Source organism: Perca flavescens, chromosome 2, assembly GCF_004354835.1.
Source record: "Perca flavescens isolate YP-PL-M2 chromosome 2, PFLA_1.0, whole genome shotgun sequence".
Taxonomy (NCBI): domain Eukaryota; kingdom Metazoa; phylum Chordata; class Actinopteri; order Perciformes; family Percidae; genus Perca; species Perca flavescens.
The window spans coordinates 11,579,433-11,596,468 of NC_041332.1; the positions used below are offsets into that span (position 1 = coordinate 11,579,433).

The 17,036-nt window shown below is 41.7% G+C and overlaps 1 protein-coding gene across 1 annotated transcript; it reads left to right on the plus strand.

Annotated features, from left to right (window-relative positions):
• The first annotated feature begins 1,633 nt into the window (after window positions 1-1,633).
• txndc11 (thioredoxin domain containing 11) lies at window positions 1,634-16,682 on the plus strand. The gene is made up of 13 exons (XM_028605905.1): window positions 1,634-1,901; window positions 3,051-3,147; window positions 3,580-3,699; window positions 4,145-4,242; window positions 5,465-5,594; window positions 5,828-5,921; window positions 6,158-6,270; window positions 6,401-6,604; window positions 6,949-7,630; window positions 12,427-12,614; window positions 12,752-12,864; window positions 13,251-13,331; window positions 13,975-16,682. The coding sequence occupies exons 1-13, from the start codon at window positions 1,777-1,779 to the stop codon at window positions 14,588-14,590; spliced, it is 2,661 nt and encodes an 886-aa protein (XP_028461706.1). The 5' UTR covers window positions 1,634-1,776; the 3' UTR covers window positions 14,591-16,682.
• Window positions 16,683-17,036: the final 354 nt, after the last annotated feature.

A 17,036-nucleotide genomic window follows, 5' to 3' on the forward strand; every position in this document is an offset into this window, starting at 1 on the left:
CTTCCAGCCTCGCCTCTCTGCTGGATGGTTACCATGTGTGACAAGAGGGGCATTGAGCTATTGTAGGAGAAAAACAAAGTGAAATATCTGTAATGTTTTTGATTAGGAAAGAGTACTGCAGTGATCTCTCTCTCTCTGCGTGCACAGTGCATTCACAAACCACATTGCCTAAATGGTCTAGAGGGCAGTTATGCAAATAAGTCATGTTCAAACTTTGGTTGTAGTGAAGACTGGCCTCATAAGGAGTTTTCTGATAGCTTTGTAGCACTAAGATGGCCGTAGTCCGATGACAGGTGAGCTTTTTTTACGACAAGTATTGATGAGTACATTTTTGTTTGACTTATTTTATTTGTCTTTACGGCATGTAATCCACAACCAGTTAAATGAACAACTGCTGCTTTAAATGTATCAGTTTGAATGAAGCAGTGTTACTAGTTTTATATAAATCCTTATTCTACATGAATTCCAATGCCTTCTTTAAATCTTTAGTACGGTTTTGGCTTTGACTGCGATCTTGGTGGTACAGAACCGTCTGAAAATTCTACGAGGTTTGGTAACATGATTGTGAAATGTGTCAAATGTTAAGGTTTGTAGTTCTGCCGCCTGATGGGAACCTCAGGCTTTACAGTTGACTTAAGCAAAAACAAAAACGCAGTCTTCGTGGAAAAAAAAAAATTCCAGGCTTTCGTTTCACAATACATGTGGCACTTTGAGATAAAACTTATGTTCTTAAAAGAAATTAAGATGCTGATACCCATTTTTTTTTTCTTCTAATTTTTATGATTTTAAAGAAAAACTGTCCGTAAGATTTTATTTGCTGGTACTGCTGACAAATATTGTAGCACATTTTTTGTTATATATAAAGATTTTGTTAGCAGTAGTAAATATTTCCATATGATGGGTGGGTAGAGCTAATCAAAGACTTTTTTTATTTTTTACATTGTTCATTTGCACTTAAAAGTTCTACACTGTGATTTTGTTCTTTAATGTTCTATAATGACAAAGGAAAAATAAAGATTTTTAAATAATGTTATTCTGTTGTGTGGACTTGTTTTTCTCAGGTTGGGCATTGTGTATCCAGTAAGCCATATTTCAATAGCATTTTTTTTCATTATTTATATATATTTTCCAAACTAAATATGTCAGTGACATTTTAAATGTTTGGGTTTTAAATTGTTTTTTGAAGAACAAGAATGCTGAAGAAGAATTTCACTGTATAGATTTGTAGTTCCTATACAGATGACAATAAAACGTAACAAAAACTATGGTTATCTATCTTTAGGGTTTAAATTATATTAACCTGTATGCAGAGAGCTGCTATATAAATAAAGTTTAATAGATTGAAAACGTTACAACGACCGCCCTCTAGTGTTCAACAGCCGGCATGGCAGCAAGGGTTGTCCCCATAACAACGTAGGGACAGTCTCAAAAGAGCACATAAGAGTCATACGCAAAAATAAGTACAAACACAATTATTGCGGACAGATTAAACAGTGATTTTTATTTAGACAGGTTTAATTCAATTTCAACGTAAATAATCAGTTTTATTTTCTCAAACCTCGGATACCTATAATATTGTTAATTACCCCGCGCTTTTAAATGGCCGACAGCACTTTATGGTCTTTCCCTTACGTCATTGTTGCGGAAGTGAAAAGTCTACGTGGGGAAGAAAGGTCGGTCGAACGAGTCCTCCTCTCCACCCCCCGTTAGGCAAATGGACGCTTAGAGCAGCGGCCGTGGCGTATAAATGGGACAGAGAGCCGACGCCAGCCTGTAATGCTGCGCCGGGTGCGGCAGTCTCTCCGGCAGGTGCTGTTTCGAATGGCACGGAGACCGGGTCTACTCTGCGGGACTATCGTGCTCGGCGTCCTGCTTGTACTGGCCGTCAAGTTCACATGCAGGTAACAGTCAGCAGCGTGAACAACAGCTTCTGTTCATATTATATCAGTGTGTTCTTGTGACCAGGCTAAGTAAGTCATGACTGAACATATTGCCTACTTTGCTTAGAGAGAAATGTTGTAGCATTAGTAAATCATTAATTAGCTATTCCTAATTATAATTATTAGCTACTTGTAACTAATCCGGTTCTTCATTATGTTGTGCAGCTGATCTGAAACTGACGTGTACTAGGACAAGAGGAGTAACCAATGCTTTAAACCGCTTAGACCGTGTAGACTACTACCTAAGTGTAGTGTTAATGTATAATCCCTTTTAATTTTAATGAAGTTTTGGAGTCTGTATTTGTAAATGACTTAAAAGATAACAACCATAGCTCTGTAGTGAGCAAACCCACATTAATGTTCCAGTGAACCCAGCTGGTAAGACTGGAACTTCATGCAAATTGCTAACAAATGATCTCAGACACATCCTGCTTCTTCTGGTGGAAGAAGTATTGTAATCTTTGAATCTTTTGAGTAAAAGTAGCAATATTGTTGTAAAAAGTAAAGTAAAAACCAATTAAAATATTACTTAAGTAGAAGTACTAAAGTGTTCAGCAAAATATGTAGAGCTGAAACAATAAGGCATTTAATTTGGTAGTTATTGAGAGTGACTAACCATCAACTGTTTTTATAAAGTGATAAGTCATTTGACTTTCTTAATCAATACCTGCAACAGTTCCAGCTTGCTATTTTCTCCTGACAATCATTACAGTACTACAAATGAATATTATCAATTACAATGATAATAATACTGAAGGTATGAAAACAGATGGGTTTTATTTAGATTGAACAAACACTTTCTTATAATTAAAACCATTTTTTTTATGGAAGTATTTGTAAAACCTCATCATCATTTTTTTTCAATAGCGTAGAAACAAATGTGAACAGTACTGCCAATTTTCATACCACAGTATACTGTAAAACCAGTATATCGCTGCAACCCTACACCTGTAAAGATTGACATTTTAAGAATCTATCTGTGACTGTGCAGTTTTGCTCCACTTATGACAACCCCAGAGTGTACAGTAAGTGCTTAGCTTGATTCTGGGAACTTCATTTTGTTGTCATAATGATTTTTGATTTACTTTTTTTTTTTTTTCTTTCTCAAAGCCGTGCTAAGAATGTGGTGGCAGCAGCTCGGCCTTCGGTGCGGTTTTTCTCTGCCGAGGCCCCGGTAGTGGACCTTTACTTGGGTCAGCTGGACCAGGTGAGATTCACAGACACCTGATGCAAAACCATTTATCATGAGTCAAGTGTGGAATTTTCTGCGTTAGGTATGGTAAAATATGCATGGTGAATGGATTTAAGGACGGCTATATCAAAGGAGCAATGGGACGAGGCTACAGAGTACATACTATTCAGCCTTGTGTCGATTATATTTCTTTAGCATGAAACTTGATATATTGTATCCTGTAGCTTTTATCTTGTGACTGGTGCTGATTGCTCCCCGCCTGACTTTCTCAAATGTTTTGGCATTGTCTTAAATTATCAAATTTCTAGAGCTCTAGAAGTCAGATATTAGTTTCTCAACGCACTTCAACTGCAAGTGTCAGTCCCTGGAAGTAATACATTAATGCTTAAGCCACAAACAGAATAACGATCTAGCACAGTGGTTATGTCAATAACATTTTCTCTCCAGGTGGATCGTCTCAGGAGTATGGCAGAGGTATCTCTCATCTTCTTCTATGCACCGTGGTGTGCTCACTCGATGGCTGCCCGGCAGGAAGTGCAGCAGGTGGCTAAGAAGCTGGCCAAACAGGTACAGAACATCTGAGGACACAACAAACACTCTGCAGGAATGTTTAAATACCAAATAACAATCCTGATTGACACCCTTAGATGACCACTGATGTGGTAGCAGAAAACTAGGGCTTGGTGTTAGAGTAACTTGCTAGTCAATTTACAGAGACACATTACATATCTAGAAAAGTAAATCTAGCTTATGGGACTCCATAAAGTAGCAGTATTCTTATCCTCAGTTTAGACTAATACTTAAAAGTAATTAAAATTAAACCAAACCGCTACACAGTTAAAGTTTAGAGTTTAAAGAAATGTGTTGGGGCTCACTTGTAATGTAAATGAGACAGAATAAAGTCTGATCTCTTCGTATGACTGACAATGATAATTCCCCATACCATGTCTATTGTCTGGAAAAAGATCTGCTTGTTCAACTTGTTTCTTTTCTCTTATACACACAAACACAGGTGCAGTTTGTGGCTGTTAACTGCTGGTGGAGTCATGGGAAATGCAGGAAGCAACACCGCTTCTATCAATACCCGATCATCCATCTGTTTTATAGAAGGTAAGACGTTCACCCTTTCAAAGTTCTTTGTATTGAACTGAAATGACAGAACAGAACAAATGTGACTTTTCTTGCTTCAGATGTTAGAATTGCTGTGGTTCAACAAACTGTAGTTAGCTGCAAATTGTTGTAACGTAAGTCATTCACTTCCTTTAAAATAAGCCAGAGTTAAGACACTGTGGTGGCGTAAGGTTCATCCCCAGTTTGTGTCTGGACATTTGTTGTATGTTTTCCGCTCATTTTCTTTTTAATGATGGCTTAAAATGTCCACAAATATTTTAAAATATTTTCTTGTTAACTCCTTATTTCATCATATTGGCAAAACAAAAATAAGATCTTACCAGTGCTTTGTTTACAACATGTATTTCAGGGCAGGTGCATTTACTTCATAACAGCTATCCAGTCAGCTTGCATTATATTGTTTTGCCGGCTTTGATCGTTTTAATCTATTTTTCTGATTTAATGATCTTTAAGATTTGATGTGGTTTTCAAGTTAATATTTTTGCTCAAGGATTAAAAACGCTAAATTGTTAACGCTTACATAGGCAGACCTACTGTAAAAAGCAAAACTGGAACTGGACCGAAGTGTTTGTATAAATGCTGCAGGGCTGCAACTAACTATTATTTTCATTATTAATTCATCTTCTGATTAATTTCTTGATTAATCATTTAATTCGTCTATATCACTTCTATCCATTTCCCAGAGCCTTAACTGACAACTTCGTATTACTAGTTGTGTCCGACCAACAGTCCAAAACCCAAAGATGTTAAATGTACAATGATAGAAAAGATAGAAAAGCAGCACATAGTCACATTGATGAAGCTGGAACCATTAAATGTTTAGCATTTCTATCTTGAGAAGAAACACAAGCAATTAAATAAGAATCTTCATCATATTTGATGTTGTTGTTGTTGTGACTGTGTTTTGTAATATTTCAGTTTATGATATATCCATGGTTTTCCCAGGACATTGTTTAATAGAGGTTGTAAACCATTCAAATTCTGATGCACCTCGTTGTCTCGTGATCAGATTACCTAGTAGACAATGGCCTAAACATGGCAACTCTCATACCTCTCCTCCATTCACATGAATGTTAATGTTTTATTTCCTGTGTGTATTTATTTTATTTTAGGATGTAACTTACAACAACAGCTGTTAGTGGGAGATCATCTACAGTAATTGATCCATTATATTGTTTGTCTTTGTGTTTCTGTCCTGCAGGTTTGGGCCTATAGAGTACAAGGGTCCATTTGTGGCTCCATATATGGAAAGTTTTATCCTCAGAGTCATCACACCGCTCACTTACCTCCCATCAAGAGCCACACTCAAAGAGTTCCTCTCTTATCATGAGGTATTGTTTTGCGTCAGGTCATCTGATGGAGAGTTGAAAAGCAGTTTAATCCTTACTGTGTGTGCTTGTCGAAAGACCATTTATGCAAGTTGCTAATGTTAGCTCTCTTTAAGGAACGACCTGAAAGTTTAACAGTTGTTGAAAGATCTGTGTCTGTACATAGATCTCTTCTTTAAATAAGGCTATATTTCCATATGATGGATTCTAATTAGCTCTCTCTTGTGTATTTCCAGCCTCGAGTGGTGGGCTTCTTCCAGTTTAACTCCTCTCCTCAGCCACCGGGGTACATAACATATTTGTCCTCTGCCCTGCAGGCCCTAAAAAGGGGTAAGAAGTGATCCAGCAGCCATACAGCAGTGAAACCTGTTCTTTTGACTTTGTCAAAGTTTTTAATCATGTAATTTATGTAAAATGAGATTAGAAATGGCCAAGTTTTTGGGAAACCTGGTCATGGTAAAGATAGCATTGAGTAGGCTAAAAATTTAAGAAATGTTACAATGATGGGTGAAACATGTGGTTAATGTCTATGTCTCCAGCCCTTAGTCTCTGTTTTTCTGGTGCAGATTTCCGTGGTGTCGTACGTTTTGGGGTTGTGACTAACAAACAGGTGGCAGAGGCCATCTCACTAAAAGAAGATGAAACCGTTTACCTTTACAGAAGATTTAACTCCTCTTTGGTAAGCAATGTCAATGGGCCATGATAGATAAAACACTGATTTAAAAAATGTAATTAAATGCTGAATACATCATCTTGGATGTATACTAAGGCATTGCACCGGCATTGTGCTGTATGTTTTCTTCTGTCAGATTTTCCCTCGAAGGGAACGCAACTTTACATCAGAGGCCATCTGTAGCTGGGTGTTTGAACACCGCGAGACTGTCCTCCAGTGGCTGCAGCCTCCAGGAACAAAGTCCCGTCTCCTGGAACGTGAGCTGGCTAAAGGTCCAGCACTACTGCTGTTCCTGCCGCACAATCCACTCTGGTCCAAACTCAGCCCCATACTACAGCAGGTGAGCAGGGATGGAAAACATCACATAGGGGGTGAAGTTGAGCTTAGTGCTATATTTTATACAATGGAGCATCTTTCTTTTTATGCACTACATATCTAGAACAAACTCCCAGAAGAGTTTAATCTTCTCCAGCTCTTAGTTCTTTTAAAACAGGGCTTACACTTTTCTTTTTGCCACTGACTTTTATTAAGTTAAATTTGGGACTATTTATTAATTTCTTGCACTGCACTGGTACACTGCACTGTTTATGGAACAAACGGAACTATGTCAGGTTCTGTGTCAAATGCATATCCTGAAGTAAAGTGTTTTTATTATTATTCTAACTTCCTTCTTTTGTCTCTCAGGTTGCAGACATTGCTGTGCGTTATCATTCTTGTGACAACAACCACTCCAGCTTGGACAAAAGTTTCACCTCTCGCTCGCTGTGCTGCCAGTCAGTTCTTCTCCCAGAGTCTGAAAGTGTGTGTGAGGTGTGCCTGAGTTTGTCACAATCGGGCCTAACCAGCTCCTCTGTACGCTGCTCGTTCCCGTCCACGGCTCAAGGAGGAGACGAGTTGCAGTCTTATCTCAGATACTGCTGCCTACACCAACTACCTGCCGTGTCCTTAAAAACAGCAACCTCAGTGGGCTGTCGCAACTTTCTGAACAGCTACAGCCCATTCAGTCAATACAGTGCCTGCTGCAGAAAAGAATCTCAACTCAATGAATCACAAGCCAAAGAGGAGCTAGACATGCAAATACCTCCTCCTTCTTTCATCCCTCCATCCTCTGCCCCTCAGCAGGGAGGAGACGGCATCACAGGGCTCCGTTGTCGGACTAACAGGACACTCAGGTTTTATCTGCTTGACCTCGCTCTGAACTGGCCTCTGGCGGTGAGGCTCGGGGCAAATAGCAACAGAAATGCTTCTCTTCACCAAGAGGCTGGTGCACAAGACGATGGATCATTTGCAACTATTGTGAACCTGAAGGATGAGGTTCATTATGTTCTCCACCGTAGTCCAGCAGCCACGCTGACAGAGTCTCTGGGTAAGACTAAGACAGTATCTTATTCATATTTCATGGTTTTATTTGGTTTGTAAATCTTAAGGCCGAGATATGCTTGAAACAAACTAGTTTGTACAGTGTCGTCAGATCATGTCTAAAAGCAAAAGACTTTACAGCTGTTCCAAATTGCCACACTTGAAGGTCGGGTGAAAAGCCTGCTTTCATTGAGAGGGGTTGAGACGCAATAATAATTTTAAAGGGGTTCATTTGGTCACGCTTTCATAATGTCTCTCCTTTTTAAGTTATTCATAGTGTTACACTCCGCTTTACTCAAGTAAAAGTGACGAAAGAATGAAAAAGAAAGCTTTAAAGAGGCTAAAATCTTGCCTACTTTTTCACCTCCACACACCTGGGGGGAGGGGCCCTCAGATGCTGTTTGATGATCCAAAAAGCACTTTGTTTGAAGCACACTCACCCCCCCCCAATTCTCCTCTTGAGTCAATGATATTTGGCAATAAGCATTTACCTGTCACAATTTCTGTTTTAAGGTTTAGTTTTGCTGGACAATCAAATTTAGATTCAGACGTATATGATAAGGGCCTGTCTGTACTACGTGTGCTAAATTGCAACTATTGCAAAAACTAAAGTTTGATGCAGCCATAGTTTTGAGTAGATAGTTTTGAGTCTCCTGTGGATGGAGGAGTCAGATTAGTGTGTACGTGTCTGTGTAGATTCACCTGTTCTGTGTACAAAGTGGTTCAAATTCAACACATCATCAAACAGAGAAGGCAAACAGGTTTGCATATTAGCTCATGTCTCAGGTCTTTTGCATACTGTACATGTACAGCTGTTTTCAGGGAATAGTCACCACAAAGAAGTTTGCAGTTGAACACAGGGTGTTGTGGCCTTTACATTTCTATGTGATGACTTTTCCACAGTAAAAATGTAAGCGTTTAACAATGTCCTATTGGTCTCTTACTGGATGTGTAATGATGTCATGGTTATCTGCATTTTGATGTTTCTAATGAACAGAAACAAATGCATTTGGTGATGTGCTTCTTGATCCACTGTCTGTAGTTGGCTAAAATACAACAAACTGCTAGTTGAATTTAAAACGAATGAAAGGAAATCATTTGCAACATTCTTTTATTGAACAAATTAAAGTTACAAAAACATCTTCTGATGCACAACCTTGGACAAATCATCAGTGTTGTTTCCAGGAGTCACTGGGTGTTTCGGGTCTTGCAACAGACACCCTCGTCCTGGCAACCCGACCAAGGCTGTGGCATTCTACTGCCCCCACTGCTCTCCCCTCTTTAACCAGAGCCATCTGGATGCTTTTTCTGCTGCCTCCACGTTGTTGCCTATAGCTCTTCTTCGGCTAGCACCTGTTATGCCCAGCGTGCCGTAGGCCTTGCTCAGGGAGTGACTGGCAAACCCTACTGGCGTACACCTGGTCCTCCATCCGTTCCTCCGACAATCCTCCACCAGTTCTTGATATTTCTCCCGCTTTCTCTCTTGCGCCTCCTCCATTCTTTCCTCCCAGGGCACTGTCAGCTCTAACAGGATTAGTTGTTTCGTGGCCTCAGAGACCAAGATGTCTCAATTTGGACTGGGCGATGTGTGATTTTCAGCTGCGTTTCCAGGTCGACTGTCATTGCCCAGTCTCGGGCCGTGGAGAGCAAACCTACAGAGCAGTTTTTCCGTGTCTTCTCTGGATTTTGTCCTTCCCTGATGAAGTGAATGGCATTAGCTGTAGCTTGGGTGTATCGGCTGTCCTTGATCCCCTTGCTGATTGCCTCAGCGATGGATTTGAGGACCTGGTCATGTCTCCATCAATACTGGCCCTCACCCAGCGCCTTGGAGCAGCAGCTCAGAATGTGTTCTAATGTTCCTATTTTGGAACAAAAGGGGACATGCAAGTGTCTCTATTTTGCCCCATGTGCACAGGTTGGATGGACATGGAAGGACATCATAAACCCCCTGGATCAGAAATTTTATCCTCTGGGGTTTTACTTCCAGATGTCCTTCCAGGTGACACTTCGCTCCATCGCCTGCTCCCACTTCATCCAGGTGCCTTGCTGCCGCATGGCCACTGCTCTGCTAGTTCGCTCTTCCTCGACTGAAGCTCGCACCTCCTCCTGTACCAGACTCTGCCTCTCCTTTCCGCTGGCAGAGTCATATTGGGTCGCTGTTGAGCTCCCAAGTCCAGCTCTGCCTTGCGCCACTGCTCCAAGGATGGCCTTGTGTTTCAGCCGAGTCTCTGCTTGGTGGACTTCCTCGGCGGCCCTCCACTTCCTCCCTGTTTTCACCACAATCCCTGCACCGGACACTTTGGCATCTCTGGATCCAGAGTACTGCAGATGTTCCTGTGCAACAATGAACTCCTCCATGACTGAGCTAAAAGGGAGTCTGAGTCTGTTACTTAGGCTAAGCGGCAGACCCAGCCATCTTGCTCAAAACCTTCCACCGCATTCATGGGGACCTCATAGATAAGCAAAGGCCAGAGGATTCTTGGCAGGATTCCATGCTGGTAAACCCAAGCCTTGAATCTTCCAGGGAGCCCAGACTTATCCACTGTTCTCAACCATCCTTCCAGGTCAGCACCGGTTGCCTTGATGGAGCCTCTGTCGTTCAGGCTGCAGTTAAAGACCTTCCCAAGGCTCTTCACTGGTCTCTCTGTGACTGACGGGATCTGGTGTTCTCCCAGCCTGAAGCGGAATCTGTCTGTAACCTTCCCCTTCTTTAGAACCAGAGACCTTGACTTTGAAGGTTTGAAGCTCATGCGTGCCCATGCCGTGAGTCTCTGCAACCCCTGGAGGATCCACCTGGCTCCTGGTACTGCCGCTGTTGTCACTGTGAGGTCGTCCATGAAGGCTCTTATGGGAGGTTGCCTTACTCCAGACTTGCTGAGGGGACCTCTGCACTCGGTTTCCGCTGCCTTGACAAGCATGTTCATTGCCAGCGCGAAGAGGGTCACTAAGATGGTACAGCCAGTGATTTATCCCCACCTCAAGCTGGTGCCAATCAGATGTTAGTTGACCAGTGGAGACTCTCAAGCTGAACTTGCTGTAATAGTCCAGGATGAGATCTTTCACCTTCTGCGGTACATGGTGTTTCTCCAGTGCGACCTTCACCAGCATGTGGGGTATTGAGCCATAGGCGTTGGTAAGGTCCAGCCACAGTACAGCCAGGTCCCCTCTGCCTTCTCTTGCTTCCGTGATGAGCTGAGTTACCACGCCTGTGTGTTCCAGACAACCAGGAACTCCTGGTATACCTCCCTTTTGCACAGATGTGTCAATGTACTTATTGCTCAACAGGAAATTGGAGAGCCTCTTGGCCACAATGCTGAAGAAGATTTTACTCTCCACACTGAGCAAGGAGATGACCCGAAACTGGTCGATGTTCTCAGACTTCTCCTCTTTTGGTATGCACACTCCTTCAGCATACCTCCATGGCTGGGCGATCTTCCCTCTCCTCCAGATCACCTTCAGGGCCCTCCAAAGCCGATTTAGTAGCTTTGGGCAGTTCTTGTACACCTTATAGGGCACTCCACTTGGGCCTGGTGCTGAGCTCGCTCTTGCTCTCCTCACCACTTCCTCCACTTCCCTTAGGCTGGGCTCCTTCAGGTCAAAGTCTGATGAAGGCTCTGGTGGTGTTATCAGTGTATCGCATGGACCCAGCGGTTGTTCTCTGCTGGAGTCACTATATGTGGCCTTGAGGTGGTCATTTAAGGCATCCTTGGAGCAGGTGAGGCGGCCAGCCCTCTTTTTGCCAAGAACCTGCTTGGTCAACTTGAATGGATTGGCCAAGAATGCTGCCCTTTTCCTGGCTCTCTCCTTCCGCCTCCTTCTGTGGAACTCTGCCCTCCGTAAGGTCAAGAGTTGTTTCCTTAGGATTGCTCTCAGGTCCACTATGCCGGCTCTCTCAACTTCCCCTGCTGACTTGTATTGCCTCTTTAGCAGCCTGAGTTCTGCCCTGAGGCAATGGATTTTCCTTACTCTGTGGCTGAGAGTATATGCCGATGGAGCAGGCTTGGGTGCCTCGGTTCCAAATTGCTCAGCTGCGATGCTAACTATGAGGATGGTCATGGTTCTCAGTCGGTGGTCCACATCCCCTTTGGCTGTCACTTCCAGGACCTGGCTTACATCTTCCTCAAATTGTTGCCACTCAACTCTTTTGGAGGATTTTGGCCACTGGATTCTTGGTTGTACCGAAGGGGCACAGCCAGTTGTTATGGCTGCAGCTTGCTGGCTTTGGAGGCCTGTGGATTGTCGAGAAATGCTGTCTCTTGGGTTATGGTGGCAGGTGGGCTGCTGACAGGAGGTGTTGACGACACTAGGAGGCTCCCGGCACTGTGGGTTGACTCCAGGCCTGGCTCCTCCTGCTTCTTACCAGAAGTCACTTCTGTGCGTTGTGTCGTTGTTGCCGCTGTCAAGCATCTCATTCTGCCTTGATGGATTTTTAAACCCCTCTCATTCTTACAGATCTTCCCACAGATGCACTGTATTGTCGATGTCGTTATTCCGTTGTCCTGTGTCATTATCATTGAGTCCTTCCTGTTGGGGTGCTCATCCTCCCCCCCTCTCGGGCACCCCTGGGGTATTTTTCAAATTCAAATGAAACATTGAATTGAATTTCAAAGACACTACTAAAAAAAAAAACTTGTTACATTTAAAAGTGCAATTTTCTACAGATTTTCTTTCAACTAACACAAAATCTTGTCTTTTGCGATGTGTTTTATTGCACATGTTATTGCGATGACAATAAAAAACGATTATATTGTGCAGCACTGGTCATTCTCTGTTTTCATTGTGTGTCTCTGTATCTTCTTAAAGAGGCCTTCATCAGGAACTTCAGTGCTCCATACAGCCTTTTGCAGAGGCACTTGGTGGGAGAAGAAGACAGGAAAAGAGGGGAGGAGGAAACCAGGCATCCAGACAAACCCCAGCGCTCGCCTCCACGCCTCCTCATCACAGAACTGACCACTTCCTCCTTCCTGCCGTCCGTCATGGACCTTCAAAAGGTGAGAAAAGACTGGTTCAATTCCTTTTCACTCTCACCTTATCAACTCTACATCCATTTGTGTGCAGGATTCAGCATCAAGTATTCAATTCATGGACTTGAGCTGTGGAGAAAAAAAATAATTGTGTGTCTGTGTAGGATGTGCTGGTCATCTACTACACTCAGTGGTGTGGTTTTTGCTCTGTTCTCAACCACATCATCATCCAGCTGGCCAGATTATTACAGGGGAACGGTACCATCACTGTCGCCAGGTACAGTGTTTGTGTATGTTTTTTATTGTTGACTGTTGATAGTTATTGTGGCAGTACTGTGTGTTTTAATGATTTTGTTTTTTTTCAGTTTAAGTTAATTTTTTATTTATATAGCACTTTAAAAAAACAAACACGTTTTGCACCAAAGACAACAAAGACAGAAACATATGTATACAAACATAAAACATGAATAGAAACATGTTGAAACACAAATTAAAACCCATGAAATCAGATAAAAGCAGAAACAAAGAAAAGCAGGTAAACACATTTAAAAGCAGGAAATAAAAGTGGAAAAGAAACTTTCATAAACAGTTCTACATTAGTTTGCTGGTCAAAACTTTAAAATAAATTAAAGAATTATATATAAAATGTTTCTTTCTGTGTAGGGTGAATGTTGCACGTAATGATCTTCCTTGGGAGTTCATGGTGGATCATGTTCCCTCTATTCTTCTCTTTCCCAAATACAGGTAACACACACACACACACACACACACACACACACACACACACACACACACACACACACACACACACACACACACACACACACACACACACACACACAGACACACAGATGGTATTTTCCAGTAACATTTGGCGGTCAATGACCAAAGTACTCTAAAGCTGAAACGATTAATCGAAATGTAACTATTTTGATAATCATTTTGTATCTATAGCTTTCCACATGTGAGGATTAGCAGATTTTCTTTGTCTTATGTGAAAATAAACTTGATGTCTTCAGGATTTTGGAATGTCAGACAAAACAAAAAATGTAATTTGAAGATGTCACCCTGGGCGTCAAAAAGTTGTGATTTCTCTCTTGATTAAGTAATTAGTTAATCAAGAAAACAACTGGCAGATTAATTGATGATAAAAGAATCTGTCCAGTTGTTCCAACAGAACACAACTCACAGTAGCCTCCAAAATGGGTACGTTAATAATGTCAATGCTGTGTACTCAATTAATGAATTGATTATTATTCCCAAACAGTTTTGTCACACACAAAAAAAATATACACGTTTTAAAATTATAAATAAATAAAAATACAAAAAGTATTTAACCACAATTTTATTTGCACTCTTCTTTTCCCCGTTTCTGCTTCTCCTGAAGAAAACATTTTAGTGTGAAGTTTCCGGACGACCTGCCCATCACGTTACCCAACCTCCTCCACTTCATCCTGCAGCACTCCGGTTCTGTACAATATGCAGACAGACCAGTGCCAGCTTCGAGCGAGGCGGAGGCTGAGGGCCCCAGTACCTTCCTCCGTGCAGAGTTTCTAGCACTCCAGCGAGAGGTCCAAGCGCTGCGTCACGCCCGCGAACGTCTCTCCCAACAGCTGGCGCAGCTGTGGCGCGACAACCGGCGGCTGACATTCGACGCTCTCAGCTTAGAAGCCCAGAACGAAGGGCTGCAGAGAGAGCGGCAAAGCTTGGAGGAACAGCACCGGGAGAAGAGCCGGCAGCTCGGGGAGGCGGTGAGGCGGCTGCAGGAGCTGGCAGACGCCTCTGAAAACCTGCTGAATGAGAACACACTGCTCTGGGTCCTGCTGAGGGCGCTGAAGGACAGGACAGAGCCGGCAGAGGCGGACCGAACAGAAGCCTCATGGCCTCCTGACCACAAGTCTGCAGGGAATCCCGCGAGCGACGCAGAGAAAAGGAGGAGAGAGGAAAGAGGGCCAGGAAATGGAGGTAGGACAGAAATGGATGAGAAAAAGAAGAAGATGTGACCTGAGATGTGGTGAAACAGGAGGGATTTCTAAGCAAAATGAAGCCTGAATGAGGAGGTCTTGCAAAAACCCTAGGGGACAACATGACCTGATAATTTCTGTCATGGAAAAAAGCGACTGAGGGTGAAATGACAGCTATGATCTGTCAGAGGAAAATCTAAGATCGCTGCTACGTCAGGAAAGAAATAAGGAAGCACCTACAAGAAAAGGAAAAAAGCTGGATAGGTTGTGAGGGGAAATAGCAGTGTTTGTTAGAGACGGAATACTCCAAGCTGCTGTCATGATAGTGGGCTCATCCACTCTTGGAACACACTAGTATGGGAATTCAGTGCTAAATGTGCTTGCAAAAAATGTCAGTTCTGTTGAAGGGTGAAGACGTAACCCTGAGTTATGTTCAATGTACTACACAGACCCTGCAGCCAAATGTTCTACCTTCCCTATATTACTTACTATAGTTTAATTCTCATACAAAAGCTATTATTCAAAAAATAATATTCCCAACAAAAAATCGAACGCGTCGCTTACTACAACAGCTCACATGGTAAAGTATAATGTACATTTCCACAGCGCTAAGTTGTGTTATGCTCACCACTCTGCAGCTCTTTCTCTTTTTTTTTTTAACAGAAATGTTTTCATAATAAATTCCAGTTGTTCCTTCTTTGCCTTACTCCTGATGTGAGGCTAAAAAACGTCCTGATGTTTTTCACAATAAAAGCCTACATATGAAAGGAAGGGTGCTGAGGAAACTTTCATTCATGCTAGCTTTTAGGGTTGCACGATATGAGGAAAATATCTAATTGCGATTATTTTGACTGATATTACAATCGCGATATGATTCACGATATTTGAGGGAATGAGCCTTTTTGTATCCTTATTATTTTCATTGAAAAATATTAAAATAAACAAAAATTAAATGATTATAGTATAGTGTGATTTTTGCGAGGATCTGTACCAAACCAAGATGTTTTCTTTAGTCTGTAGGATAGGATTTGTAGTCTGCACCACCACAATGCTTCAATCAGAATGGTTTAACACACATTTTGCCTTTAACAAATATTGCACCCCCCTGCAATTTGGATATTACACTAGTCCATATTGCGATTTTGCTTAAATTGCGATTTAATTGTGCAGCCCTGGTAGCTTTGCATCGTTCAGGGGTGAAAAAGGTCAACTGGAATGCCTGATATGACTCTGGCTGTACTGATGGAATTAGAACTGTGTAGGGCTGGGCGCTATGACCAAAATCTTCTATCCCGACATAGGTTATTTCATATTTTGAAAGCGATTTGTATATCGCGATATAGCAGCTTTTCTGATAATTCAATAAATAAATAGGAAATATAAAATAACCACGTGGTAAAGCCTATTTTTGCATACTCGTGTGAATAAAATACTTGACAAGTAAAATAAAAGTGAGTGTTTTATCAAGAAATTTAGTGCAGAATGAACATAACTTGCAAGGATCAGAACGTAAAGCGTCGTCCAAGTGACGTAAATACTGTATTGCCCTGTTGATGCAGTTCGGCTGCTGGTTTTTCAAACATCCTGATAGAAACGATCTAGATAAGAGAACAGACATTATTATATCGTCATATCCACCAGTGCTAGTCATGTGGAAATTATTCTGAATTCATCAGGACAAAAGGTAAACATGGATGAGGTTAACTGGAGAACAGGGAATATTAGAAATAAAGGCCTCGTTCTCTGAGATCGATATGAATGCCACTATTATGCTGCTACAAGCCGAGAGACGATGACGTTTTTCCAACATCCCTTTGCTTATAAGTTGATGATGACTCCGTGTTAGTGATGTAGAATTTGGCTGCAGGGAGAGAGGGCTACTAATGAAGCTGAGACTTATTTAATACTGCTCACCGACCTAAAGGTGAGCCAGAGATCACTTGAAATTAGCTAAAACGTTTTTATTTTGAAGGCGATATTGTTCTTTTGTTACACTGATCTATTTTTACAGGAATCCTAGAATCACTCAAATATTTCTATGTAACTATTCAGGTATTATGAATGAGATGCTGCAATTGTTTACATGTGAGATATTGCACCTGTTTTTACTGATTAAAAACCTTTCATTTTAGTTGTTCTCCTGCGTTTTACTATGATTGATATCTAGGATTGTAAATTGGAGCCAACCATTTGTTTCACGTAAATAAAAAGTACAAAATTAGTGCAATTAATACAAATTCAACCTCTGATCACATCACTGGTGTTAAATTCCTGCTGTTTTTCTTTTGGACAAGTGCTTTTTAGTGAATACATAGCAGCTAAGAAGCACTATCGAGTGAAAAGATTGTGGATATGAAGAAGAAGCATAAAGTATAGCTGAAGAGCCAAATCTCTCACACACACAACCATGCAGGAACATGTGTGTGGGGGTGTGGAGCAGTCAGTCCATTTATGTTATAAGTACTCGTAGTGGGATTCATTTTAT